This window comes from Phanerochaete carnosa (assembly GCF_000300595.1).
Source record: "Phanerochaete carnosa HHB-10118-sp unplaced genomic scaffold PHACAscaffold_10, whole genome shotgun sequence".
Classification (NCBI taxonomy): domain Eukaryota; kingdom Fungi; phylum Basidiomycota; class Agaricomycetes; order Polyporales; family Phanerochaetaceae; genus Phanerochaete; species Phanerochaete carnosa.
In genome coordinates, this window is record NW_006767637.1 from 755,531 (window position 1) to 782,619 (window position 27,089).

Here is a 27,089-nt window from a genome sequence, read left to right on the forward strand (position 1 = left end):
TCCGTTGATACTGTCCTACTAAAGCATGCCTCGGACTCAGGCTCTTTCGTCACTCGCAGACTTCGCATATGGTACGTGACATGCATATATGCGCTCGATTGCTTATAACTGACATGCATAGGCCTTTGTAAGACATCCTCGCTCACTCAGCAAGCTAAACCTATTTGTATTGTACTTCTACCCTATGGTTTCACTCGCATACTAACGCCATTCTTAGTAGCTGTATATGGCCCACTCTCTCGTGCTCCGGGACCCACACAAAGCCCTCGCAGTAAGCATAGCAGTCTGCAGGTAGTTTCGTACATGAGAACTTATGCACACGACTCATTCAGGGTTCGCTTTATGCACGCTGTGCGCCAACTGTGTAGCCGTTGCGCCGGGAGCCGCTTATTGGCTGATATCATGTTTGCATGCGACGCGACTCGGAGGGCATTCTCGTCTCGATACTGCCATTTTATGCAATACATATACTTTGTATTCTATAAACCTCCATGAATATATTTCTCGCCGCTCCTAATTTCGATGTGCAAATCAGTCCCGAATATTTTTGAATATCCAACGAATTGTTGCGAGCGCTCAGGCAAGCGCCGCCAGCCTGGCGCTCCCTGGTAATGCATTACCAACCTTACCCGAATGGTAAAGGTCCTCAGACTGGTAAGCTTTAGTTATCATACAGGTGAGATATCTACCTTGGCAAGCCTATTCTCATAATGATTACCTTTATAAGTGAGATTAGCTTTGCCAGGGCTGTTCAGGCTAGGTAAGTTGCCGATTTTTTTGCTGATGTTTCAGTCTCATACATCACTGCGCTTCAAAAGAAAAGGTCGTGCGAACTACCTTCCGAACTTGTACTTGCCCAATTTGGCGTAAAGCGCTAGCATAAGCGCTGTCACGTGACTTTCCGAACCGCGAAAATTCACGGGGTCCAAAGGCAAAAATGATCAGAAAGGCCAAAAACATCATTTGAGAGGTAGAGGGAAAATAGTCAACGTTTTGGATACTGCGCCTGCTAGAGTCGCTTTTTCAACAAAATAACTTGAACATTCTCTCTCTTATGTCTGTACAAACAAAAATTTCAGGCCAAAGAGTTCATTTTCTGTTTGTGCGTAGTGCAGTTCCGACGGCGAGGTTGGAGCAACTTAGGGTTAGCCAAGCGTGCGCTAGAGGTCTTTTTTTATTTTTAATCCACATTCTTTTAGTGCTTACGACCTGGTACATGAGCACCTAATAAATACATACCAACCTACCGAACAAGACGAGCGAGGGGAAAGAAAGAAAAAAAATGAAGAAGAGGGATAGAGAAGATAAAATATCCTAACGTGCGAGATAGCAGGCATCCCAATTGGGTCACCCCTCCGGCGCGCCCGACGTGACGTACCGCTGACGTCCCCTCGCCTTGGCCGCAGGGAGCCCGAATTCTTCCTGCAGCGCAACGAGAATCGTCTCGTCAATTTCAAACAATTCGGCCACCACCTCCGCCGCCTCGATGGGATACGATTCGGTTAACGAGGCGAGATCTACATCCGGGTGCGTGTCAACCCACATCTCGTACGCTTTCTTACGCTGCACTGTGTGTAGGTCAGCTTTGAAGAGCGCCCGCGCGCTAGAGGTCGTCGAGTTGATGTGAATTCTATCTTAGCGTCCTTGTGCAGTCGACTTCATGCCCACCATGCGCCTTGTTTTACATCGTCAAGATGACGGTAAACAGTCTTACCAACGACCGTTCCCTGTCTTGCCTCAAGAATCAAGATACCATACGGAAGAAAAGGAAAGGAAAAGGAAAAGCACAAAAAATGTATCCCCTGAACCTGGCTCGAACAGGTGACATTGAGATGTTCATGAAATGTTCATTGCATCCAATTACAGTCTCACGCTCTTCCAACTGAGCTATCAGGGGTTTACAGAGTTATGATATTAAACATAAATAATTTACCGTCTTCACTTTGCGCCTGACGATTAGCATCCTCAGCTGCTCGATCAAGCTCAGCTAAGAGTCCGAAGTCAACATCGCGCAAGTACGCTCCTAACGTTCTTGATTGCATTTGTTTGTATAAGTACAGGGTGGTACAACCGGTAAATATCTTGTTAGGAAAGATACAGGAGTATAACTCTAATGTAATGACGTGTAGTGGTTGCGACAATGGCGAAGAGGATCAGGCAAGGATGATGACATACAGTTTAATAGCCTCCAGAGGCAGTAGGACAAGAAATAAAGAGTGTTATCCAGATGGTGGTGCCTCCAAGACGACGACTGAACGTAGCTCAGGTAAAGGTGCGACTCATGCCACGCCAGCGGCTTGATAAGTGTTGAAGCTATGATGAATGCCTGGTATGCCCTGTTGGTATGAATTGTCGCCCGACTGAGACGGGCCCCACTGATTCTGGAAACTATTGTAGATGTGAATGACGGCGAGAACTTAGCAGAAGTACGCTACATACCCAGCGGTCATCATATCCGACCAGTAGGCGGGCGACTTCAAAATTCTCAGTGCGCCGAGCATGTCGTCTTCCGTGCCCATGCTCGTATCGAAGTCCAGGATCTGACCTGCATCCGCGGTATATGCAACCTCGGGCTCATACACGGGCTCGTTGAGGATACTGTCCGGTGGCGAACGGGAGTGACCCATGCCATGACTATCTGTTGGTCCTTGAGGAGCAACTGAGAACACCTGCTGAGACGATCCGCCTTGCATCGGTTGTTGCACGTTAGCGGGATCGGTGTGGAACTGACGTTCTTGTGGTGGCGGTGGTGGCTGGGTATGTAAGCGGCCCGTCGTCGCAACATCGCGCTTGTACCCGGATAGAAGCCCGGTGAGAAACCGGGCATGCAGCCGCGGCGTATGCCTCTCATCTATAGCAATCTCCGGAGATTGAAGGGTCTGAATGAGGCGATGAATCAGTGTGAAGATCTCATCTTCCTGCTGTTTCGTGATCAAATTTAAGTTCATGAGCTCGGGCTTGAGAAGCTACAGATTGATCTTCGTGAGCGAATGTTCATTATAAAAAGGTAGTGCCCTTGTACCTTGAGCAGGAATGCCGACGCGAAGGTCCCGAAGACGAAATGACTGTCAGGGGCAAAGCGCATGAATCCGGAGGGTGCAACGCCCTCAACCATGGATTTGATGACAGCTTTCGCGGCTTCGAAGCACTGCGTCGTATCGTTAGCAGGTGGCATGAAGTGACATTGTAGGACTACAAACCTTGTCCACAAACAATTGATCACTAGGTTGCATATTACGCCGGAAGGCCTGCTGGCAGCCGAAGGACCACATCACCAACCGAGAGTAGTTGGTGAAGCTACGCGACGTCGGTCATGAGATGTAGTGAAATGGTGAGCAGAAGTGGGCTTACAATGGCAAGAGGCTGGCACGAAAGGCGCAAGCAGGATCTGGTCACGCTATTATTAAAACAGTCTTTGTAGCATAGACCGGACGTACCAGTCATATCAGATTCGGTAGCAAATCGCCGAGTCCAGTCATCGAAGTATCGTGTGAGGTCATCGTCATATTTCGTGGTGATCGCGACGAAGTCCAGCCCCTGCAGCTGGAGTCTCAGTAGAATTACCAGGGAGGACGACTTCATGACTGACTTCATTCAGCCCCGTAGGAGAGTCAGGGTCGCTGAACACTTTTTCGTGGAACTGCGCCACGATGCGCAACATGGAAGTGTAAGCGCATAGGCCGATATCGTACTGCTTATGTGATGAGTTAGAAAGGAATACTCAGAGATAAAGCTGAAATACCGGGTGATTGTACGGTGACATCTTGTACCAGTCGTCCGAACGGCGCACGATGCTACAGGCAGTCAGGACACGTGACAACGTTGATGAACGCAGATGGAACCTACAAGTCCTCCTTGATCGTCGAATGCTTCCCGAACTGTGTCGCGGTCGAGCGGTCGAGATTGTAGCAGTTCATCCAGACCCGAACGCGGTTGATGACCTCGCGCTCTTGCATTTCCGTAGTCGGCGTTGACGAAGGAAGAACATGCAGGTTCAAATCTGTCGCAATCCTGATAGCAAGACCAGTGTACAACCAACCCCGGTCTTCCTCCCACCGGCGCGCTGGCACACTGTAGACGCTGAGGATGATGTATGCCTGCGCAAGCTCGACGGACTTCCAGCCGGTGATCAGCGCGTTGGCGGCTGCGTGCTTCGCGAAGTGCATTGCGATCGGATAGATCTCCGATTTCTCCTTGTAGTAGCGCGATGCAACAGCACATACTGGACCGGAATCAGGAAGAGAGCAGAGTGAGCGGTGAAAAAGATACTTGCCTACGGTGAACAGGAATGGGCAACGTTGAAAGGTCGTCGCCGGTGTATGGAGCACAGGGTCCAGGACGGAGACGTGGCACTAGACAGAGGTCAGAAGCTGCGGAAAACCTCGATTGTAAATCTTACATTCAGACGGGCGAAGAAGCTGCGAGTTATGATGAGTATATGTGCATACAGACACTTCAAACGGAGCGCGCGCTTACATTTCGAACAGATTATCCACGTCCTCAGGGGTCACCAAGCCGTGCACCAAAATCTCGGGAGGACTATCCTTCTGAATAATCTTGGCCCTGATGTTCAGATCATTGGCCGGACCTGAAACTACATTTAGCTTCTATTTAGAAAAGTCACGCGACGACACTCACCAGGCATGAAATAGGTGTCGTTCGCCACGCCCTGAGAAGATGTCCGATGAATGAACCATTCTTATCAGTCGGACTCTCAAATGTCGACACTCACGACATTGTCGTCGTCCGTCTCCTCCTCGTCCTTGACAGGCTTTCTGCCCTTGCTGCCGCGCGGTTTGTTGCTGAGTGCGAGTTCCGCAATGAGTCCGAGCGGGACCTCCGAGCTCGGCAGGCTCTGATTCTTCTCATCCTCCTCGACCTTGACCGTGCCGGTCGTGCTACCGCGCTCGGTAGGCTCAACCTGCTCCTCGGTCTCCGAGTCGAGCTCGTCCTCTGTTGTGCTTTCCTGTTCGCTACGCGAGCTCAGCCCGAAAGCGCCCGGGCCTCCAGAACCCCCGGCAGTCCGGACGCTATGCTCAAGCCGTTCGAGCCAGGCGAGTACGTTCTTGTTGTTCTGATCTGATGGTGACGTTGCCATGCGATACGACTCAATGCTTAACGGTGTCGCTAGGTAGGGATTGTGCAGCTGCCGACGACAGATGGCATGGTGCGTGTCCAAGTCAGTAGGTGCATAACGATAAGCTGCTGCGCACCCACCTGCTTCAGCAGCGACTCGATGATCGCATCCTTCTGACGTATCTGCGCGAGCAGATACTCGCGTTTGCTGGAATCAGAAAGTTGTATAGTAAGTTCATCGTTCGTCTCGTCAGTTTCAGAGCTCATATCGAGTACGAAACCACAGACGGAACAGGCAGAGGGAACAGCGGCTCTCGTCTGCTCCGGCTGCCCGTCTTAATAGGCTCGCACTGCATCACGGAGAAACGCTCACAGGCGCTGGAATGGACGGCAAAAAACTTACTTGGGCTGGTTTCGCGGCTTTCGCCCCTCGACGACACAGATATGCCCGCTCGTCTTGCACCGGACGCATGTCTTGGAGTCGCCGTCAGGGAAAAAGCATCTCATCTGCGCAAGGGGGCGGCGTTAAATTAAGGCAGATACCAAGGGTTCTGCCAGGGAGCACGGGATAGAATTGCACGCGAACGAACGTACCTTAAGTTTTTTGCAATGTGTGCATGCGCCAGGACTATGGACGCCCGCGCAGACACGGTCATGTTTCGCCACAGAAGAGACCACGAGAAACAGGGTCCGGAGAGAACAGATCGCCGGAGCGTAAACAGCACATGAGTGGACAATCGCGCGGGCAGGCAGTCCGTTGTTCCGCCAAGGAGTAATGTATCGGTCGGAGGGTAACCATTCGGGGGTGCCAAGGGTACCACACGTCAGTTCCAACGTCGACAGGCAAGTGCGGGTGAGTAGCATGGAAATCTCAATTAGCGGCAAGCCGAATAGAAGATAAAGGAGACGCACAGTCTACCGGCATTCCCATCAGGACCCTTGAGGGGAGGAATAGTGCCTGCTACATCGTCATCATCCTCGCTACCACTCTCATCGTCACCGGGAGGGTTCCTCCTAGCACGCTTATTCCCTGGTCGCTTCGTCCGAACCGGTGCCAGGTTTGGCTGCGATTCCGGCCGGGGAGCAATCGGTGCAGGCTGTCTCTGCCGTTTAGGTGCCGTAGTGTTTGGCGAAGTCGCTTGTGGTTGTGGGCGGTCGTCCCCAGTGTCCGGGGAGGGAAGACCTGAGTGTTGAGACGACGGTGTGTAATTAGCACTGCCAGTACCGGTTACTGGTTCCACTGCAGGTGCCGCGTACTCGAACGTGAAATCTGAAACAGCCAGTGGCTGGTGCGGAAAATGCAGGTGCATGTTGGTCATTCCGGCGTCGTGCACGGGAGCGAAATGCTGAGGATAGGCGGCAGGTACAGACTCTGTCTGCCCTTGCATGAATGATGGCGCCGCGGGTGGCATATACCCAGGTTGGTGAGCACTGCTGGTGCGCTGAACCTGACGAGATTCCCGGGGACTTCGCTGGGTAGGGTCAACAAAGCTAGTTTGAGCATAACCTCGCGTATATGCGTCTCTCTGCGGCTGGTGTGCAGGAGTCATATAATGTGCGAACTGATACTGGTTCGGTAGAGGTTGTTGCATAAGGCCAGGGTTCGTCATGGATGCTGGCGCTGGAGGAGGCGGCGCATGAGGCTCCGTGTAGGGAATCTGGAGCATACCCTGCGGCTGCTGGTTTCCTAGGTGGTACGCATAGTGTATCTGGGTGTTGTAGTTCTCTACATATTGCTGATAGTCACCAGCGTCCTGATGAGCCGCCTGCTCGGGGTCGTAGAAGTATGGAGTTAACATCGAGGACGGGGTTGACGAGGACGGCTGCTCAGAAAGAGGGACGTGTGAGCCTGCTGGGCTCTGGTGGTGTGGTGGTGACTGCCGCAGGGTGGAAGATGGAGCACGCAGGCTCCACTGTTGGGTGGCTTGATATTGACCAGCAGCTGCGGGATGTTCCATGCATGGCGGAGGGGTTGACAAGAGATCAATCATTACGGAGGAAACAATGAGGTGAAAATAGCGATATCTATACCTCCTGAATATACTTGCTGGTCTGAAGGACTTGGTCTGCTCTGCACAGGTTGACGTGTTGCTGTGTCTGCAATAAAAGGGTCAAGGCTGTGAGCTTGGGCTAACTAGTAAAGAAGATAAACAGTACCAGCGCTGTTCGAAGGTACGGACATAGGATCAATCAGAGAACACAAAGTAACACCGCCCCTGGGGTCTTTAGCAGGTGAAGCGTGAGATAACCGGCTAGGTTCTGGCTGTACGTCGAGGGCGTTCAAGAGGGCTATTGGCCCAGGCGAAAAAAAATAGGAGGTTCAGCTCGTGCAGCCGGACAGTCTCTGCCGCTCTCTCTGCCGCGGCAAAATGTGACCAAATAGCCGAAACGTGGGGGAGCGAGACAAGCTGGTCGCGAGTCGACCAGCTCGGACGTTTCCTGGGCGCGATCTATACCACGCCCTTTGGCGCCCGCTTGTTAAACGCTCGCATCCCGCGTGGCTGTTGCCGAGTGCCGCACAGCTGCGGATGACCCCAGAATAACCTGCACTTCTCGTGATGGCAGACCTCGCATACCCGCCAACGCTCTACAGCAACGATCCTCCGAGTCGAACCGCCTTTCTTCAGGCCATGCAGAGTCAGCGGGTGCTTTGTGGCTCATACGAATTGAATTCCACCCGAAACGCCAGCGGATACCTCTCCTGCACTAGTCCTTTCATACACGATCGGACCATCAATCATGCGTTCCGATACAAGTCGGCACCCTCTTCGTGACATGAGCGTTGTAAGATTACAGTATTTCTATCGTAGCATTACATAGTCCACTATGCCGTGTAGAATGCGCTGTCCGAGATTGTGAGTAGCGAAGGGAGATGCAAGATGCTAACTTAATTGCACAGCATCACGGAATTTTCGGATCCCTTGCCTCCTCATCGCCATATTTCGACACTGCGAGGAAACCCGGAACCCGTCTAATTACCGCCTTTAAAAGAACTGTTCGGTATCATTTATGACGCAAATAGAGTGTGGGTGGTAGAGGTCTGCAATAATAATGATCCGAGCCGATATCCCTTATTTTCTGGGAAGAATCCGAGCAACTTGCACCAACGATAGGGTGTATCATCTAGGACCTTGGCCTTCGAGTTTGACAAGACAAGGCCTAGGTCGCGGCTCCACCTGGTCAAAGTACTCTGCGCGGTTTGCGGGGTCTTCCCCGCGTGTGATCGGGTGCCTGTGTGGACTTGTCCCGTTGACGCGTCGCCGACACTGAGATATGCTGAGATTTGTATCTCCCCACGTGCGGTGTCTGAAGAGTGTGGTCGTGGTGCAAGTATACCGAAGCGATGAAGCGTCGCCGGCCCTCTAATGTTAAGCGGAAGCGAGTACCAAGGGTCCTATTCAAGTGAGCAATGGAACGCTGACGACCGTACCCTGCTCGTTCGAAAAGACTGAGACCTAGTAGGTCCCAGCTGACACGCTAGTATAACAGGCGATTCGCACGTCTGAGTCGAGCGTGAGCCCCCGTGAACTGCCGTCGGCCCGCACACCCTACGTGCATCAATATTGTTCTATTAGGCGGAGCATTTATGCAGCAGACAGACGATAAGCAACGGTGATAGCCCAAGCAGCCACTGCATTACTTCATATTCTTCTAGGTCCAAGCAAATACTTTCATTGCGTCTTCTTCTCGACCAAGGGGCTGCTCGCCAAGTTTGAGAACAGCTGCGCGACGCGATCAGTGACGCGCCGCACCCCAACGCCGATGCCGAGCAGCAGCGCAAGGTCAACAGCGATGAGCGTCACCGCGGCGTTCATAAATCGTGGCGCAAAAATCTTCCATACCATCAGGTGGCGCCGCAGCCACGCCGATGCTGCAGCACTGCCGAGCAGGAGGATGCCGTGATAAAGCATTACACCGAGCGCCGCGCGCGTGGCCTCTCGACGCGCAACGTGTGTCTGCATAGGGTGCGGTAGCGGCGCGACGTTCCAGAGGGCGAGCAGTGGCGCAGCGAGAGCGATGATGAATTGCGCGCCCAGCATGTTGACGGTGACAGACACGGGCGAGAGTGGATACGCAAGAGTTGGGGTCAGCACGAACGCGCTCTTCCACTGGATCGAGGAGATTGTCGACTGGTGCCCGGTCGCGTAAAAGGTATGTAACGCGAGCAGAGCAAGAGGAACAATTTCGCCGAAGTGTACGCTCGTGCTTGCGCTCAGGAGCGACTCGATATTCAATGCGGCCGACGGCGTCGCGGAGGAAAAGGCGGCATCAAGGCTGCGGACGTCGCGCACGCTGTCTGTAACTTCAAGGTAAGACAATATAGCGATGGCGACGAGACCCATAACAATCTGCGCGGTGAGCTGGCTGACGGTGTAGAAAATGCCGAAGGGAATGCACCAGAACATGAGGTAGGGAGCGCCGTACGCATTGGCGAAGCCAATAACCGTGACTTCGGGTTTTGCTTTCGGATCGGTTTGCTGGGCGGTCGACACGCGAAGGCACAGCGGGATCACCCACCAAAGCGAGCAGCCGACAACAAGAGCTTCGAGTACGGCGCCCCAGCCGAGCGCAGTGCGCCCGACGCGTAGCGCCGACGACCACGAGGGATCAATCCCCTCCGTAGTCTCAAGCCACTCCGATATCCATGCGAGGCATCCTTGGAGGAGGACGGTGGGCATGATCCACGGCAGAAGTAATCCGGCAAGACCCTTATCCGACTGCGAGATCTGGAGGAAGCGCCGCATGGCGAAAGGCAGAGCCAATGCCATCGGAATCGCCGTGATAAGCACCGGAAGCGGCGGCGCGGTCAACGACGCCATAGCGAAGAAAGTTACGTGACAGTGCGGCTGTTGTTCCTCTCTACAGATTGTGCTCACCGCCATGAAGCGGACGCAGAGGGCGAAAAGCGCAGAAAACCCGAGGATCCGGTATCGCAGGCGAGCTGTTGGGGCGCTGAAGCCCGTCAGAATATTTGGTACCATCGAAGTGAGCAGAAGGAAGGTAATGATGCGATCTTCCCAGACAGTGAATGAGTTGGATCCGAAAGCTGCGGCGTGGAGCACCAGGAGGATTGGTAGCGACTTCACGTGAATGTCGGAAGGCTTGAGACGACACACGAAGATACACGCCAATGTAGACGCTAGGGCCGCGCCAAAGAGGAGGACATGTGCGATCTCTAGACCTTTGACAAGACCGCGGAAGGGAATGAAAGCAGCGCCGATAATAAGGCCCACACCAGCGCTGTAGGCGTTAGACTTGATAACAGCCTTTTCCCATGTCTCCCATTGCTCCTTCTCGGTGCTAAGTTTAACCCATATCTCCCAAGTAGCCGCCATGCCAAGAGCGAGCAGCGCCAGGCCCATGCCAATTAACGTTATGTTGAATTGGGCCCATAGCTCGCGACATACAGAGAGCGCATAGCGCATGTAGTCGTTGAGCGACGTCCAGAAGAACCCAGGAGGGCGCTCAACGGCAGTGTCTGCCAGTTTTCGAAGCTTTGCCCAAGAGTTATCGAGTTCGCTGCCATGTGGGCTGGCCCGGTAGCTGCGCAGATATCTCTCTACTTGAGCAAAGTTCATCTCGAGGGCGCCGTTGAAATGCCGGCCTTCACGGTCGTCCCAGAACAGCTCGGGGATCAAGCTTCCGAGATTGTTGTACGGAATGGGGAGACCAAGCAATAGGGATAATGTCGGCACCAGGTCAATTTGTTGGATGGATCGATGAGCGACAGTCGCCCCTGGGAAGACGGACCGCGGAAGAAGTGTTTCCGGGACCTGGGCTTCAGGGTGCATCATTGGACGGCCCTTGCTGTAGAGCCAAATGGCGGCGGTTACTTCGAGCTCAGTGTCGCCACCATGGTCTCCTTTCCGGTCCATACCGTGGTCACCCATGAGGACCAAGAGCGTGTCATCGTCCAGCAAATCTACAACATCCCGTAGGATGTGGTCCATCTGCTCGAGCTTCGTCTTCATGACAGGGTGATCGGGACCAACTCTATGACCGACGTGGTCCACACCAAGGAAATGGCCAATGATGAAATCCCATGAGTTCGAGTGGTCCTTCAGCAGAGGAAAGAGGTGTTCGATAACGCCTTCATCGACGGTGTGCAGATCTTCAACGTTGAATGAATCGTACGGAAAGGTCATGTTTGGTTCGAAGGAGGTGGGAAACACTGTCGTCCAGGTGTCATCTCCCATAAACGCGATCTACGTCTGAACGGTTGTAAACGCGCGCAGGCATTGTGATAGAATTAGTCCCCACCTTCTTGCCCGCAGCACGAAGCTGCCCAACCACAGAATCCTCCAGAATCGAGTAGCCCCCGAAGTTAGAGCCCATATCCACGAAAGTTGGTAGGGAACCTGCGGTGATGCCTTTGATTCGCTGGAGGGTCGTAGTCGGCGGATCCACGAAGGACGTAAATAAGAACGACCTGTCGGGCTGTTGAGCGCTCAGCTCTGCGGGTAAGCGCAACACATTGTGGTGGTAAGGCGAAGGCGGGGAAGGCGGGTCGGGGGAAAGGAAGTCAAAGCGTAGGGCGTCGATGACGAGTAGCACGACACGTTTGTGAGATGGAGGCAGAGTGCATTTTGTGTCACCTTCCGTGCAAGTCGAAATGTCAGAAAGCGACAATCGGGTCAGCAGAAAGCCTTTTGTGTAAAGATAAATGCCAGTAAAGTGGATAAGGGTCACCCAGAGCAGCAGAAGTAGTCCCCTTGACTGCATCCTTCCTGATTGCGTTCTCGAGGTATTCTGTGTCCAAGCTCCTTCAGTATACAAGATCAACTAGTTCTCAAGCTTACTTTAGAGCATATAGTGCGTTATTGTGGAATGCAAAGAAGAACGAAGCCGGCTGAACGGCGGGAGAGCTGGAGGTTCGTCGCGGCGGCGCGAGGTGACGCGTGCGTGACGACAACGGATCACTTGCCACGTCACGATTGGTGACAACAGGGCAATTGCGCGCTTCGCCACATCTGCTTTCAACACCGACCGCGATGGACGCATTGCAAGCGAAAGTCCAGTCCATTTTCGAAGGGAAAATAGTGCGTGAAGTATCGCATGTGGCAAACTCGTTCCTGAACTCTGTAGGACTTTGAGGGTCAGAAGAAAGTCGAACAAATCTCTCGAGTGACTTTAGTGGCAGTAACAGTACGCTGCACGCGTTTCTTTTCGTCCTACCATGACATAGAAACCTTCTAGATTGTGTCTTTCATCGTTGGATTCGCTCTACAATCTCTGCGTGCAACGTTCGGTATCTTAATTGCCGCTAATATCGTTCTCTTTGCGGTGAGTGGCGTGCTTCTTCTCACGGGCATTTACTCAACGGATTTGGAACCGCTTAGGTTGTCGTTCCACCTTGGCCAATGTTCAACTGCCATCCAGTGAAATGGCTACCCGCAAAAGGTAATTCGAATGTCAGAAAGCTATCTTAATTGTATACACCTGTAAGCCTCGAATAATACACCTGGAATGTACGTGTATTGCAATATATGCAGCCAGGGGCTGGTGGATGTCTGCACGACCCAGATCGACGCGATAATTCTTGGGAAAGAGTCTATCACTGTTGCCAGACCTGGATGAAACGAGAGCTTGGGTGGGTTCTTCAGGCTGGCGACGAATCGGTGATAATACAAGTCCCTAGGAAGCCATACTCCGCTCTCTGAAAGGTATGTCAGGAATATTAATGCAATCGAACGACCCTGGTGTTTCTAGACAGGGCTACTTGCTCACTTGATGGCTTTAGCTCTCAAAGACAGTATCCTATTTCAGTTTCCGCTTTCATTTCGTTGACACGTCTTACCAGCAACATATTCGACCTGCCTGTGCCTGCTCTTCCTCGTCGGGCCACCAAATACAACTAATTGGGCGTGGTATCAGCTTCCGCATTACGACTTAGACCGCAAGATGGGTCGCGGAGGATATTATACGCTACCTTGTTCAATTCTGTCCTGGTTCCTCAGGTTCGTACGAAATCCTTCTGATTCTGTTCACACTGACCACTAGATATAACCCGATGATCGTTGACGGTAACTGAACGTCACGATCTCGCGTGAAGTAGCTCATCCAGACACGGTCGGTCTCAGGTGGTCGCGGCGAACGCTGTTCAACACTTGAATTACGCTTGAAATCAATGTCAGCGTGTCGACCTTTTCATATTCATGCTCTTGAGCCCAACTTACGCGTCTGAGGGGCCAGGCTAAGTGCTGAAGGACATTACTGTTTCTCATGCGACGTCTAAGTCATTGGCAGGGCGGCGATCAACGCGTGCTGGCACTGAATGCCTCGAAGACTCTTAAGTCGTCGTATCAAACCGTCTGGATCGAAGTGCTTCGCACCTAGCAACCCCGTGGGGTCGAGTAGCCCGGCTTCTGCTCTGATCTCAGTTGGTTAATTAATGAGTGTACTCTCAATCTCGATTCTGGACAAGTGCGCTTGGTATTCTGTTCATGCTCGTATATCGACGCTGAGTCCGCGAATAATATTTCCCGTTCGAACACTGCCACCGCCGGCGTTCCCAAGAGATCCCGACGCGGTTCACACAGCCAGAGTCTAATAATAATAATATATTTACCTCTACAATGGCATTCTGTTAGGCCTGTTGGGAGTTGTATGGCCATTTGTACGATCTGTAGTGTGCGGACCATAAGTTCAACAGCAAAGCTCTAAAGCGCGGTCGGACTGTGAGCCGTACGTGGTGACGCCGACGCCGGGAGGCACGATCACAACTTTTCCCTCCTACCCCCACATCGGCCGTCGCTACGACTCCCTCTCTGCGCTCTCAGCGGGTGTATGGCCGCAACTTATCCGACTTCCTTAGCAACTAATCCTCTCCAGACTGTCGCGGAAGTTGGTGCCATCACCCCTACGCACGGGGGAATGGTGAACGGCCACGAGTACGACCTGTCCATCTCCCAGAGGAGCACTGCCGGCGAACAGTCACAGACGACGGACCCGCCTCCGCCGAACGAGACAACCCCGACACCTCAGCCTGCCGCGCTTTCGCCCGCACCTCGCCGAACGACGTCAGTGAACCATAAGCCACGACCAGTATCCATGCCACCCCAGGCGTATACGCAGTCGGGCAGCGACCGAGAGCGCGATCGCTCCGAGGACGAGCGACGACATGCGGAGAGGGGAGAGAGGAGAGACAAAGAAAGTTCCTCGGGTAGCAGGACGCGGACGTCAAACAGGATCTTGGGAGACTACACCCTGAGCAAGACCCTCGGAGCAGGCAGTATGGGCAAGGTCAAACTCGCCCACCACAACATCACCGGAGAGAAGGTGCGTGACCTCTCGGCGTGTGTGGTGTCGGATTCCGTACTCACTGTGCGCACTTCACAGCTCGCCGTTAAGATCCTCCCACGCGTCACCCCACAGAGTGCCAGCGGTGTTGCGGCCTCCGCGAACCCTGAAGCGGCGGCGAAGCAAGCGTCCAAGGACGCTTCGAAAGAGATACGTACTCTCAGAGAGGCCGCGTTGTCGATGCTCCTCCACCACCCGTATATCTGCGGTATGCGCGAGATGATCGTCCACCAGCATCACTACTACATGGTCTTCGAGTATGTCAACGGTGGTCAGATGCTTGACTACATCATCAGCCATGGGCGACTACGAGAGCGCGTTGCGCGCAAGTTTGCGAGGCAGATAGGAAGCGCTTTGGACTATTGCCACAAGAACAACGTTGTTCATCGAGGTCAGCATTTTATCCTACTGCGTCGCCGCATGCTATAACACCCCGCAGACCTCAAGATCGAGAATATCCTCATCTCTCAGACAGGAAATATCAAGATCATTGACTTTGGTCTCTCAAATCTCTATGATCCTGCCCTACACCTCGCAACATTCTGTGGCTCGTTATACTTCGCAGCGCCCGAACTTTTGAATGCAAAAGTCTACACTGGACCCGAAGTCGATGTGTGGAGTTTCGGCGTAGTTCTGTATGTCCTTGTTTGCGGCAAAGTCCCTTTCGACGACCAAAGTATGCCCGCTCTTCATGCGAAGATCAAGCGCGGGCTGGTTGAGTACCCTGTTTGGCTTAGTGCTGGTAAGCTTCCAATATTCGTATGCTGAGCCTTACGCTTAATAGCTACAACAGAGTGCAAGCACTTGCTCACACGAATGCTCGTGACAAATCCGGCGCAGCGCGCTACTCTTACGGAGGTGATGTCCCATCCATGGATGGTTCGCGGATTCAGGGGCCCTCCAGATTCTCATATTGTCCATCGCGAGCCTCTGCGTGCAGATGAACTCGACAGGAATGTCATCCGGGGCATGAAGGGTTTTGAGTTTGGTACAGAAGAGGAGATTGAGCGGAAGCTCGTCGAGGTCCTAGAGTCTGACGCCTACTATCGGGCCGTGCAATACTGGGAGCGAAGGCGTATGTCCGGTACCAACGGTCGCAACGGGCATCCTGGATGGGGCGGTTCGCTGTCTAACTCATCCATCGCCTTGTCTTTCGATGGATCGATCGGTAACACCAAGAACGACGTCTCGACCTCGCCATCCAAGAAGTCGAAGCGCTTTTCGGGCTTCAACTTCTACACGAGAAAGCTATTTTCGCCGTCATCGTCACCACCAAATTCACCACTAAATTCGCCGCCCACTTCTCAATCTCACCTATCACATACGTCTCTTACTGATGCCCACCAACGTGAACCACCGGATCCTACCTATGGCTTCCATCAACTAATTTCTATCTATTTCCTGGCACGAGAGAAGATGGAGAGGGAACGTGTCTATGGTCCCGGTCATTTCGCCAGTTCTCAACTGTCTCTGGAATCCGGCGGCCGCGCCGAGCCGACTGTCGATGCCCCAGCTTCTCTTTCTCCTACGAAACAGCTTTCTACGCCGTCTGTTCGTAAGCCTGAGGCCGCTGTTGCTGGCAAGCCAGACTATAGCATGCCCTTGCCCCGACTGCCTGCTCCGGAGACCTCTCACTTCTCTGGGATGTCCTACGACCCCGCTGCTGCCGCTCCTTCACCGACAGCATCTAATTTCCCCCAGCCAAGAGCCCGAGATGCTGCACTTGGTATTCCGAAATCTGCCGGCGGAACTGCGCCAAGAAGTGTGCCTACTACCCCGGCGAAGCCCGCCCTTCCCCTACCTCGTACGCCGGAGATTTCTGCTCACCGGCGCAGCCACAGCGTCAGCTCACGGCCAAGTGTCACTCGTGGGTTCACGAACATTTTCGGGGGCGGTGCACCTACGACCGTCGACGAGCATGGTGCCCAGAGACGCGACATTTCTGAGCCTCCTAGAACAGCAGGTCCGGAGCTCACGTCGTTTGCAGAGCAGGTCGCGCAACGAATGAGCCAACAGGAGGAACAGAACGAAGATTCGCGTCTGCCGATGTCTGCGGGCGCAACCCTGGTCCGCAAGTTTGGCAGTTTGCTCGGTGGACGCGGTGATGGCTCAGTACGAAATGGCACTATTAAACGTGGAAGCATCCTCAATGGCTTCTCACCGAGGCCCTCTGCTGAGGTTGAGAAGCTTGCGGCCGTAGAGCAGGAGAAGCTGCCAACCGCCAACGAGAAGCAGGGGGCTGACGTCGAGGATAAGCCTCCTACCCCGCTGTCGCCGAGCCAGAGTCAACCTGTCGGCTCCAACCATCGCAGGGCTGCCACGATTCTCGATCCACAAGGGCGGGCGGCACGTCACGAGCGGCGGAGCAGCACTGGCGCATCATTGTTTCCCTCTGGCACCGTCGGACGACAACGCCGGCCGTCGACTGGCTTTGGTTCACCTGGGCGGCCATTGGGCGACAGGCTATTTGGCCGGACGGACGAAGAAGACGAGCATGCAGAACAGGACGAGAACGAGCCGCCGACACCCACTACGAACGGGGCGGAACTAGTACAGGAGCCTGCGGAGCACAGTGCAGACGAGAAAGAGTTCAAGCCTGTGTATTTGAAGGGCTTATTTAGGTGAGCGTTATGTGCCGTTCGGCTGCTTATCAACACTAAGAAAATTTCTTACAGTGTCGCCACGACTTCAACAAAGCCTCCATCAACGATCAAGCAGGACATCAAGCGGGTGCTCGATCGCATGCAGGTGCAATACCGTGAGACGAAGACCGGCTTTGAGTGCATCCATATGCCTTCGATCGATGTCGCCTCAGTCATAGATCCGGCACTGCCACAACAGCGCGGACACAGGAAACAGGGGTCTTCTGGATCAAACGAAGTGGACGGGGCGCGCAAGTCTATCGTGCGGAAGTCGTCGAAGCTGTCCTTTGGAAGGAAGAGCCGAACGGAGAGTATCCGGGACGGAAAGGAGAAAGACTTGCCTAGTCGACCGTCTGGCGCGAGCGGTACGGTACTCAGCATAACTCCAAGCTCTGCTTCCTCATCGTTCTTCCACGTGCAAGGCTACTCCGGTGGCGAGGCGAGTCGGCCGGACACAGCCTCGGTCGCGGAGGACGGCGCGAGCGTGAGTGGCCAGATCAGGTCGCACTCGCCTGCGTCATCCAAGATCCTTCCACCTATACCCCGCGACTTCGCGCCTGCGCCTCAGCAAGGCATGACGCAACCCGCGCCGCTTCCTACGGGCCCAGTCGATCAGGACGTCTTCGATTTACTTGGAGCGAGCTCTCTCGCTGTCCGGTTTGAGATCAACATTGTCAAGGTGGGGCGCTATTAAAGCGTAAAGCCTTCATCTGCTACGTGGCGGCTAATGTGAGTTGAACAGGTGCCCTGGCTGCCGCTACATGGAATCCAGTTCCGGAGACTAAGCGGTGACGGCTGGCAATACCACATGCTCGCGCGGAGAGTGCTAACGGAATTGAAGCTCTAAGGAAGGCCCGAAGACTCATCGTTCTTTTCATCCTTCGTATGGTAACTTAAGATCAGTTTTGTAGCGCTGTCGTCAGCACTTATTTCTTCTTTTTCCTTTGGTCGCTTACATCGTTACCCTGGGTATCTCCACATGCTCTGCGTTATGTCATTTTGCTTTTTGGAGCTCGGCGTTGCTGACGACTGTCTGAATGAGTAGAATCGGTCTTCGGCGAAGATCAAAGGGCGGGGAAGTGAGTTTGCGGGTGGAGATGTGCCTCATCTTCCCACTGTATGTTATCGCCGACGGGGAGCATAGTCCAAAAGTGTGTCTCATATGCTGTGCCGAGGCCCGACGGTGTATTCTTCTTTATCGCCTCCCGATATCTGTGATGCTCGACAGGCACTGGTACTACGCCTCGGCAATGATATCAAAGTCCTTAGGAACGCTTATACAACTGGGGCCCATGATATTGATATGTACACAACTATGATCCACTTCTAGTGTCCTGTGAAACTTCTGATCTTCTGGAGCACGACACCCGCCACGGCCGGGAAAGATACTTAAGTGAGCCGACAGTCCGTGGAGGATCGTCCATTCATTCTTGAACCTCAACTACCACCCCCCGTTCCTGCTACCACCCATGCTACTCACATACGGCCAAGAACGATCGCAGCGAAAGAGCGCAGATGCCACCGTCGGCACTGGCCTGCTGGACCTGCCCACCGAATTGCTAATCGAAATACTGAAATATCTCCAGAGTCGAGACATATTGCGGTGTCAATCAGTACGCCCCGTTCACTCTGGTCTCTCGTCAGGACCTCACTCACATGCCACGTCGATTTGCCACGTAGGTATGCCGCGCGCTGCGAGACATCGTCGCTGGCTGTGTCGAACTGCAATATATCATCGAGCTGGCTGCCGACAACCTTGTTGACGGCACCCGGAAGCCAGGATCCCCCTCCACCGCAGAACGACTTAAGCTGCTCCTCGACCGACGCAGGCGATGGAGGGAGCTTGATTGGACACAGAAGGTCGTCGTGCCAATCCCTGGACAGTGCCAAGCATACGAGTTCGTCGGAGGGACCTTTGCCAAGTCGATGGGTACCGGTGACAACTGGACAGGTTCGAAGCACTTGAATGTCACCTGGCTCCCTACCCGCGACGGCCAGGCCCGGAGCCTCGTTCGCGAAGATCTGGGTGTGCCGACAAGAGATTTTGCGGTTGACCCGTCGCAGGACATGATTGCTTTGGTGGAGATGGACGAGCAGTGAGTGCTTCTCGGTGTCTGCATATGCAAGTATGCTCATGTGTCACAGTCACTTCGACTCCGTACAGATCAAGGTACACATTCGAACTATCAGCAAGAACCAGAAACATCCGCTCGCCGCCAAGGAATGCTTGACTGCACCCATTCCTTTCCAAGTCGGAACATGCTTCATACAGATCGTCGGCGACGTCGTCGGCATGTTCTTCTGGCTCCACGGCCCTGGACTTTTGGTGTGGAACTGGCGGTCTGGAGAGATGCTTGTGGTGTGTTATCCTCTCGGCGGATTTGGAGCACTTCCGCTCGCTCATCTGCCACCCCACATGCAACAGTTCCGCTCAGGCTTTGACCTCCCGCCGGGTGCCTGGGACTTTGCTTTCCTGTCGAACCGCGCATTCTTCCTCACTTCCACCAACGGCAGCGGTGCCATCGAACTCTTCACATTCGGACCTGAGTCCGTCCAAGCCTCCCCACCGAAGCACGTCGCCACTCTGCGCCTGCCCGAGGTCAAGGAGGGACGTGCAATCGGGAACTTTTCGACGCACTCGTCACCTTTCCTCGGAGTCGAGATGACGGATGATGTCCCCTTCACTGCATCCCAGGAAGACCGCGTCCATGTCATGACGCTCACCTACGGCGAGCGTCAGCAGCGCTTCCACCTCTTCGTCAAGAACAGCTTCCTGCTGTCTCTCATCTCGGACACGAAGAAGACACTCGACTGGAAAGACTGGGGCCCGAAGAACACACGCTTCTTCGAGCACAACGTCCAGTTCCAGTGGTTGCGTTATGTCCACGGCCAGCGCGTCATTCTGCCTCCCGTGCTGCCCACCGCTGGCGCGGACGTGACGATGATGTTCGTCCTCGACTTCAACGTACACCCCAGGCGGCGGCACGACCCTGCGCGCGACCTTCCTGTCGTCCCCCAAAGCCACACACACGACCACTATGTCAGTTTCGCGCCGTCGGCGGTTGAAGGCGGCACGCTTTTCAAGTCTGACGTTGTCACCGAGCTGCCTTATACAGTCTCGCACCGCACTGGAGCTTTGCGTTATACCGGATTCATGATCGACGACCAGCGTATTATTGGGATGAAGGTGCGTCGACTAGCCAAAAACTCCGTCTTTTGCTCGATATCTGAAATGACCACAGGACTCAGCATTTGCAGAGGGCAATTTCCAGGACATTGATGTTTTCACGTTTTAGTTTTCTGTCAGAACATTCAACGAAGCTCGGACTCATGGACCTTCATTTTATCACATGTACTTGTACGATACGAGATACCCGCCTCTCAACACGTCGAAGAGTGTACTTGTAGGATATTCGCCTCTCAATGTATTTTAGCCTCTTCAGAGATATCACGATAAAGAGTGTAAATTTTACCCATGATGAGTTACCCCGAGTTCACGCCAGATAGAAGGCAAGTCAGGCCGGCAGAGAAAATTTTCTGTGCTCTCGCTTTGGCATACTTGTTGCGCAAGGACACACACACGGACCCGAGTTAGACTTGCCACTAGAAGATTGAGCTCACAGCCACAGCAATAAATCGACGTTCTCATTTCAAAGGGCGGGGCGGCGATCATAGCTGTAAACCTGGGGATGGATCGCTGTGCAGCCCGCCAGGCTTAGAGATGCGATTCTCGCTTCGCGTAGACGGCCGTCTCAGGCTAGCTTCCACATCGTTCCCGGCACTCACTAGCACCGCTCGCCGTAGACGATGACCCTAAGATATCAAATTCTGAACGGCTATTATACAACCCGGCTGACCTGGGTCGTGTATCGCAGTATGCAGACTACTGTTCGCGGCACGAAGCCGTCAACCGGCTCGAGACCGCCCCCACGAGGACAACCCATGCGACCTCCACGCTCCCCGCTACTCGCTGACACTTGACGCCGCTTGTCCTGACGCCAGGGGACATCTTGTCCCTTCCGACGCCCCGCGATGTCGAGCCCAGTGACCAGCTACCAGTTCCCGGATCTCCCCTCATGTTTCGCGCAGAGCTTCCGCCTGCGTACGAACCGGCACTGTCGTGCCGCGAGCGAGGCCGCGCGTAGGTGGACCGCAGAACAGGGTTTCTTCGGCGAACGTGAGCGCGAGGCGCTGGAGGGTACGAAGCTCGGCCTGCTCGCAGCGCTGTGCTTTTCGACGTGCGACCTCCCGCAGCTGACGCGCGCGGCCGAATTCTTCACGCTTCTCTTCCACTGGTGGGACCACGGCCTCGGGGAGCGGAGCCAGGCGACCTGGCAGGGGTGCGTGATTCTTTTTGAACGGCGTGTATAGGCACTGACAGACGTCGCAGCCTCTGGACGCAGCTCTGCCGCACCACTTCTAAGAGCTGGCAAGCGCGCTTCCAGGCGTACCTCATCGACTTCGAGGACGCGGGGCTCGATTCTGAGAAAAGTGAGCAGACGCTGACGAGTATCGAAGTCTACATGTCCCGGAGCAGGCGGTCGTCCGGCTTCCTGATGGCACTCGCGTTCATCGAATATGCAGAAGGGCTAGACTTGCCGGAGGAAGTGTTCGGGTCGCAGGCACTGACGAAGCTAAGGCTGGCCACGCTGGACCTCGTGATATGGATGCATGTACGTGCTCTTATTGCGTCTTCATTCTGGGAGCTCACAGATACGCATGTAGGACATCGCGTCGTATAACGTCCAGCAAGCTTCTAACCATGCGCACAACGCCATCGCCGTGCTCGTAACCTCGCAGCATGTAAGCTTGCAGGCGGCGATACACCGCGCAGGGGACCGTGTCAAGGCCCTTGTCGCTGAATTTCTAGCGCATGAGGCGGCGCTGGCGCAATGCTCGTGGGGTCCCTATGCTGATCGCGACGTGCGTGTATATATCGCTGGCCTGCGCGACTGTGTCGTGGGCACGGCGCACTGGATATATCGGTGTGACCGGTACTTCCTGGGCAAGGGCGAAGACATTAAGGCCTTTGGGTGGGTTTTTTTGTTGCCGAAAGAGACGGAGGATGAGGGGGAAGGTCCGTGAGTAGAATAAAAGTAGAACAAAGGGTTTGCATGGATTGAGGTGACGCGTCACGCGCGAAAGTTATATACAAATACTAGCAGGAGTGACCGGGAGCTCAGGCAGAACCAGCGGTAGCAGATGTTGCAATTGTCTTCGTCCGTTAATCGTTCGCAAAAAGTTACGCAGGGCGACGCGATCAGCTTGGAGGACATTCGGCGTGAGCTTGACACCTTTACCCCGCTCATATCCATAGCCGGTAATGCTTCGCTCATACGGACTCTGCAGCTCGAGGCGCTTGTCATGCTCATGCAACCCCCAGCCAGTGCGTCGGAGCGTTTTGAACTCGAGCAGTGCCGTTAGCTTGTCAGAAAATCGTTGGTATAGCAGGGCCCAAGGGCGTAGCGGAGTGTCGTCTGTGTTACCGACATGCATAGGGCAGGTGTCCAGCATGAGCGAGCGCAGCGTACGCCCGTGGTACACGATGAAGTCCTCGGTGAGGCAGTGCTCGCTGAACACGAACCCGGTGAGGTTCAGCGTCATCAGACGAGGGAAGCGGAGCCACGAGAGGTCGACAGTGGGGAACTGCCCGATTGGCTGGTCGCTGAATAGTGTGAGCGACGTTAATGTGTGCTGCGCAGGCCCGAGGAAACGCTCCGACATCATCTCGCTCCAGAACCAGGACCACATGTCCTCGCCGCGCCGGCCCTTGAAGCGCAAGGCGTGCGCAGTCAGCGAGAAATCCTCGAGGCCGGACATGATGGACTTCAGCACGTTGCCTTCGTACTCAGGCGCGGGAAACGGGATAAGGTTGTTCAAAACGAAGGAGCGCAGGCGGGGGATGTGGCGTGCAGAGGGGTCGAGCAATGCCTGCATGATGGAAGACTGGAGCATGAAGTATTTGGAAGGGTGGGACAGTGTGATGGTTCCGTCTTCTGCGCTTTGTACGGTCTGCCAGACCATGCCCGAGAAGAAGTTCAGCTCGAGCTCGGAAAGCGAGGAGAATAAGTATAGTCGGGCCATGTTGTACGCAAAAGCCGTGCGAATAGCTTTGGCCTCTTCATCTTCCTCGGCTGAGCACCATTATATCAAGAGAGCAAATCGTACATGGCCCGCGTGACGTACCTGCATTCAGCAGTTTGTTCTCTCCTGGCTCGGCTTCGCAGTGCACCATAAGTCTCTTCACCAAAGGGGCGAGTGACCGGGACTTTGCAAGCTGTCGATGTCCGCGTACACTCTTTTCAGTATTGACGACGTGAAGTGTGCGGAAGGCTCGTGGGGTAGCATATGCCGAGAATGTATGGTTCACTACCCTCAGTCGAAGGAGGTCTCCGATGGAGGGGACTTTGTGCACGATAGCCCCAACGAGCTCGACTGGCAAGTCATCGAGAGACAACTTGACCTTCCTTGTACAAACTGAGAATGCCATATTTAGGAGACTCGAGCGGTGATTATCGTGGTAGTGAACGGGGACCCGAGCTCGTCGTCGTCTTCGTCGTGGGCAGCGAGAGGTCAAGCTTCAAGCTTTCAGGCGCAGTACCCACGCTGCTTCCTGCCGATTTGCACGTAAAAACTTCTATGCATACAAATTAACGGAACTAACTCTTGGGTTCGGCCCGCCTAGACTACTCCCAGAATGCACACCTAAGTTCCGAGGATCCACGAGGACCTACAAGGTTTGGTCCAATCACAGCTTCCCGAGAAATCCCTGCCACTGTCGCTTTTTGAAAACATCGCGTCCTCCTGGAGCATAGAGCGGGCCAGTTCCCCCATCTTTAGTGAGGTAGGACACCGTTAGAATTGAAGGATGGTGAAACAAGAAGAGAGGGTCAACTGTGTTCAGCAATAATGAGCGCTGCGAGGGGGCCGTGGGAACCGAGAGGAACTTGATCTCATCAACCCGTGACCATTTCGGGCAACTTTGCAACCGCACCCGCCGAGAGGCCTCTCTTCAAAACATGCAAATGACTCCTCAGATCTCTCGCAAATGCCTCGTTGATTCAGTTCGAAAAAAAAGTTCATGCCCAGGGATCGCAAGTGAGCAGAGAGAAGAGATTTTGGAATTTGATTCTATCATTTCATAATTAGCGCCCAGTGTTTTGCCAACGTGAACCAGCTTGAACCAGCTCTTTCAGAGCTCGGCTCGCTGCCTGTAGCAAGCTAGACATACAGACAAGCTTATCATGGACGACGATATCCAGGAGCCGTGCGGGATCGAGCTCAGCTTTGCAGGACCAGACGAAGGTTTTCAGAACTTTGAAGGGACATACAGTACGAGACCTGGATTGACCGTCAGGATTGAAACTGCCACCCCTCCGCCACAGTCAGCCCCAGTGTCACCCTCGCAAGCTATAGACCATTCTCTGCTCAGTCCACCTGTTCTGATACGCAGACCTCGTCACCCCCCAAGGCCTTCGACTGCACCGCCCACGACCATCACATTCCCAGAAGACGTTATTGGTGCTCGTCAAAGCGTTCAGGTCGAGTCGTCGACGTACGTGAATACGAACGACACCGTGGAGGTAGTACTGCCCCCGCCGCCCTTATGTGAGCAGCCCTACTTTTGTCTCCCACAAAAAATAATCTGATGTCGTGAGTAGTCCGACCCACTACATTCTGGCGAAACGCGAAACGATCCGGGGTGACCGGCTCGTCATATTCACCAGGAACTTACCTCGTCCGCAGATCAACCTTTGTCGCTGCCGGACTTCCTCTGGACAATCCAGTCTCCGACCTGTCCGCTCTCGGTGTCGAGTCCCGTGTCGGGTTCGTTATTCTACCCCCGAATACCGATATCGAGCTCTCTCGTCGAGAGTAATGCTGCATCTACTTCTTTTCGTTTTGCTCGGCACTGCTGGCGCATTCAACGCCGCTGTGGCTGGTGGTGGTGCGATAACTTCCGTTCTAGAGCCTAGACAAGACTCGTGGTGGCCCTATGGACCTTACAGCCAGTGGGGGATTGCAGGTGCCCCCTCTTCCACTTCACCTCCCACTCCCCTCACAAATGTCGCCAGTACTGGCCCTACTGCGTCAAACCCTGCCTTATCTTCGATTCCCGCCTTAGATGTTGCACCAACATCTCTACTCACGACAACGGACTTATCCACCGCGCAATCGTCTACAGCAACTACAGCTCCAGTGGCCACTATCACAGCACTTCCTCCTGCCGCTACGCCTTCCCGCCGCTATAAACAATTCAACTCTGGCAGGTTCAATATCGCCTACTTATCCCCCGTCTTTGCACTAGCAGGTGCCATCGTCGGAGCACTTCTCGCGTGGATCGTCATCCGACTACTCCGCCGCAAGGGCCTGTGGGAATCGCGCCTGAAAGCTGGTCCACCATATGTGCCTACGGAGACGCTCAGGGACGAGAGTAACACCGAAGACAGCGCTTCACAGGCAACATCTGAGGCTTTTTTAGACCGAAGGAGAGCCAGTCGCCGGTCGACGCGCGACTCGAAGCTATCCCACGCAGCCAGCAAGAGGTCTAGCAACTGGCTAGTCCGCGCCCTATCTTCGCACCAACGTGAACCTGCGGCCGACTCTGATGCCGAGCTGGGCAATCAGTCTGGTCTTGCAGAACACGAGGACGATCCTTTTCTTGTTCCACCAAGCGCTGATAGACCTTCACGCGGGACCTCCCTTGCCAATACCCGCAATGGGTCACCTCCACGATTCGAGTTACTCCGCACGCCGGACGCACTGAGTGAGGACGAGGAGCTCGACAATGCGCCCTGGGACACCCTACGCCACAAGTCTATCCGCCGCGGGATTTTGGAGCGCTTGCAGGAGGGCCCGCAGCACCGCAAAGGCCACCAGCGTAACGACTCGGACGTCACTGTCGAGCAGGCACAGTACCTGTCCGTGCCACCCTTGAACATCCGCTCCCCTGCCCGCGGCCGCAGCCTTACGCGTGTGCGTTCGGACGAGACGGACAGCTCGGCGCCGAGTTCGAGCGGTCCCGGTTTCAGGATCGTCGAAGAGGACTATGAAAACGGCGCGCGTTCGAACATCCTGGGCATCGATATCCGTCTCCCATGGCGCTCGCCGTCTGCCAAATCTCGCGCACGTGACAACCTCACCGCCCTGCCCGCACGCGCGAGCTCTGTGGACCGACGCCGAAGCCCGGTAGCAGCGTCGCGCATCATTGAGATGTTGAACTCGCCTCAGACACCATCACGCGTACGTTACCCCGCCTCGCCTCCGCCGCGTCTGCCACGTGTGGACTCGAACGTGCTGCCGTCGAGCCCGCCGCGGATTGCGTCGCCGCCCCTGGAGGCACAACTGTTCTTTGCGCCGCTCGCGTCGTTCGGCTCGGCGCCAAAGTTGCATCTGACAGCCCCTGCGACGCCTCGCTCATCAGAATTGCCGGAGAAGAGGCACCGTAACAAGCTACACACTACCCGTGCTCCGCCTCCGCTGCCGTTCCCCTCGTCGCCGGAATACGCGCACAGTCCGACGCGGCTCGTCTCATCACCTCCATCGCGGCCGGGTACATCGGCTGAGCAGATCGAGCGGAAGCATGGTGCGTTGGACAGAGTAGGGCAGATCCTTGCTCAGTCGTACAGCCTGAAGGACCTCAAAGGCGAAGAGCGTGTGAGGAGCCCAACGATGTTCGGAGCAGTGGTATAAGGCCTGGACTTTCGAATAATAGGACGATCGGACCCGCTCTCTCCCTCATTGCCATGCACCAGGAAAGTCTAAACTGAGCTATAGCTGCCTGTCTGTCCATAATTTCTGTAACCATGCCGGGGTGATATGTGCAGCTATCAATTCGACACTTGACATGCGCATATCGCAACGATCCTGCGTAGGCTGCACACGGTGCAGCCCTCACCCAGTTTAACTTTATGCCCGAGCTCCCGAGCTATCTTAGATGCAAAATTGGGCTCCTGTGTTACGATTAAGCACGACTATCATACCCCTCATAGGCATTTCTGTCGATAAGGACGTGAAAGATCGCACAAGTGCCAGGCAAGCCCGAATCGCTCTTCCCGTAGCCGGCTCACG

At 54.5% G+C, this 27,089-nt stretch overlaps 8 protein-coding genes and 1 non-coding gene across 9 annotated transcripts; 5 read left to right on the forward strand and 4 right to left on the reverse strand.

Moving 5' to 3' along the window:
* Window positions 1-1,798: 1,798 nt before the first annotated feature.
* Window positions 1,799-1,897, reverse strand: PHACADRAFT_t140. Its single transcript has one exon. It is a non-coding gene; the product is annotated as a tRNA-Tyr (tRNA).
* Window positions 1,898-2,059: 162 nt separating this feature from the next.
* Window positions 2,060-7,012, reverse strand: PHACADRAFT_263020 (uncharacterized protein). The gene is made up of 18 exons (XM_007400152.1): window positions 5,989-7,012; window positions 5,671-5,704; window positions 5,480-5,583; window positions 5,218-5,284; window positions 4,733-5,146; window positions 4,639-4,669; window positions 4,477-4,588; window positions 4,400-4,418; window positions 4,274-4,352; window positions 3,847-4,222; window positions 3,743-3,794; window positions 3,590-3,694; window positions 3,438-3,537; window positions 3,352-3,388; window positions 3,201-3,297; window positions 3,023-3,148; window positions 2,440-2,966; window positions 2,060-2,388 (listed from the first exon to the last, which is right to left on the reverse strand). Exons 1-18 carry the CDS (start codon window positions 6,873-6,875, stop codon window positions 2,280-2,282), a joined length of 3,276 nt encoding a protein of 1,091 aa, XP_007400214.1. The 5' UTR covers window positions 6,876-7,012; the 3' UTR covers window positions 2,060-2,279.
* A 1,617-nt stretch (window positions 7,013-8,629) lies between these two features.
* PHACADRAFT_263024 (uncharacterized protein) lies at window positions 8,630-11,658 on the reverse strand. The gene is made up of 2 exons (XM_007400153.1): window positions 11,338-11,658; window positions 8,630-11,282 (listed from the first exon to the last, which is right to left on the reverse strand). Exons 1-2 carry the CDS (start codon window positions 11,410-11,412, stop codon window positions 8,748-8,750), a joined length of 2,610 nt encoding a protein of 869 aa, XP_007400215.1. The 5' UTR covers window positions 11,413-11,658; the 3' UTR covers window positions 8,630-8,747.
* A 504-nt stretch (window positions 11,659-12,162) lies between these two features.
* Window positions 12,163-12,506, forward strand: PHACADRAFT_103550 (uncharacterized protein; the record flags this gene model as incomplete). The annotated part of the gene is made up of 3 exons (XM_007400154.1): window positions 12,163-12,222; window positions 12,274-12,360; window positions 12,417-12,506. Coding segments are annotated over 3 exons (237 nt in total), but the record flags the coding sequence as incomplete, so codon positions are not given.
* A 1,317-nt stretch (window positions 12,507-13,823) lies between these two features.
* Window positions 13,824-18,029, forward strand: PHACADRAFT_263025 (uncharacterized protein). The gene is made up of 6 exons (XM_007400155.1): window positions 13,824-14,355; window positions 14,416-14,767; window positions 14,816-15,118; window positions 15,170-16,997; window positions 17,052-17,697; window positions 17,761-18,029. The coding sequence occupies exons 1-6, from the start codon at window positions 13,864-13,866 to the stop codon at window positions 17,863-17,865; spliced, it is 3,726 nt and encodes a 1,241-aa protein (XP_007400217.1). The 5' UTR covers window positions 13,824-13,863; the 3' UTR covers window positions 17,866-18,029.
* A 458-nt stretch (window positions 18,030-18,487) lies between these two features.
* Window positions 18,488-20,298, forward strand: PHACADRAFT_103833 (uncharacterized protein; the record flags this gene model as incomplete). The annotated part of the gene is made up of 3 exons (XM_007400156.1): window positions 18,488-18,631; window positions 18,699-19,114; window positions 19,164-20,298. 3 exons carry the CDS (start codon window positions 18,488-18,490, stop codon window positions 20,296-20,298), a joined length of 1,695 nt encoding a protein of 564 aa, XP_007400218.1.
* A 770-nt stretch (window positions 20,299-21,068) lies between these two features.
* PHACADRAFT_63720 (uncharacterized protein) lies at window positions 21,069-22,097 on the forward strand (the record flags this gene model as incomplete). The annotated part of the gene is made up of 3 exons (XM_007400157.1): window positions 21,069-21,358; window positions 21,409-21,691; window positions 21,744-22,097. Coding segments are annotated over 3 exons (927 nt in total), but the record flags the coding sequence as incomplete, so codon positions are not given.
* A 66-nt stretch (window positions 22,098-22,163) lies between these two features.
* Window positions 22,164-23,102, reverse strand: PHACADRAFT_165687 (uncharacterized protein; the record flags this gene model as incomplete). Its single annotated transcript, XM_007400158.1, has 1 exon — window positions 22,164-23,102. The coding sequence occupies one exon, from the start codon at window positions 23,100-23,102 to the stop codon at window positions 22,164-22,166; it is 939 nt and encodes a 312-aa protein (XP_007400220.1).
* A 1,560-nt stretch (window positions 23,103-24,662) lies between these two features.
* On the forward strand, window positions 24,663-26,948 carry PHACADRAFT_263033 (uncharacterized protein). Its single transcript, XM_007400159.1, has one exon. It carries the CDS (start codon window positions 24,897-24,899, stop codon window positions 26,709-26,711), a length of 1,815 nt encoding a protein of 604 aa, XP_007400221.1. The 5' UTR covers window positions 24,663-24,896; the 3' UTR covers window positions 26,712-26,948.
* Window positions 26,949-27,089: the final 141 nt, after the last annotated feature.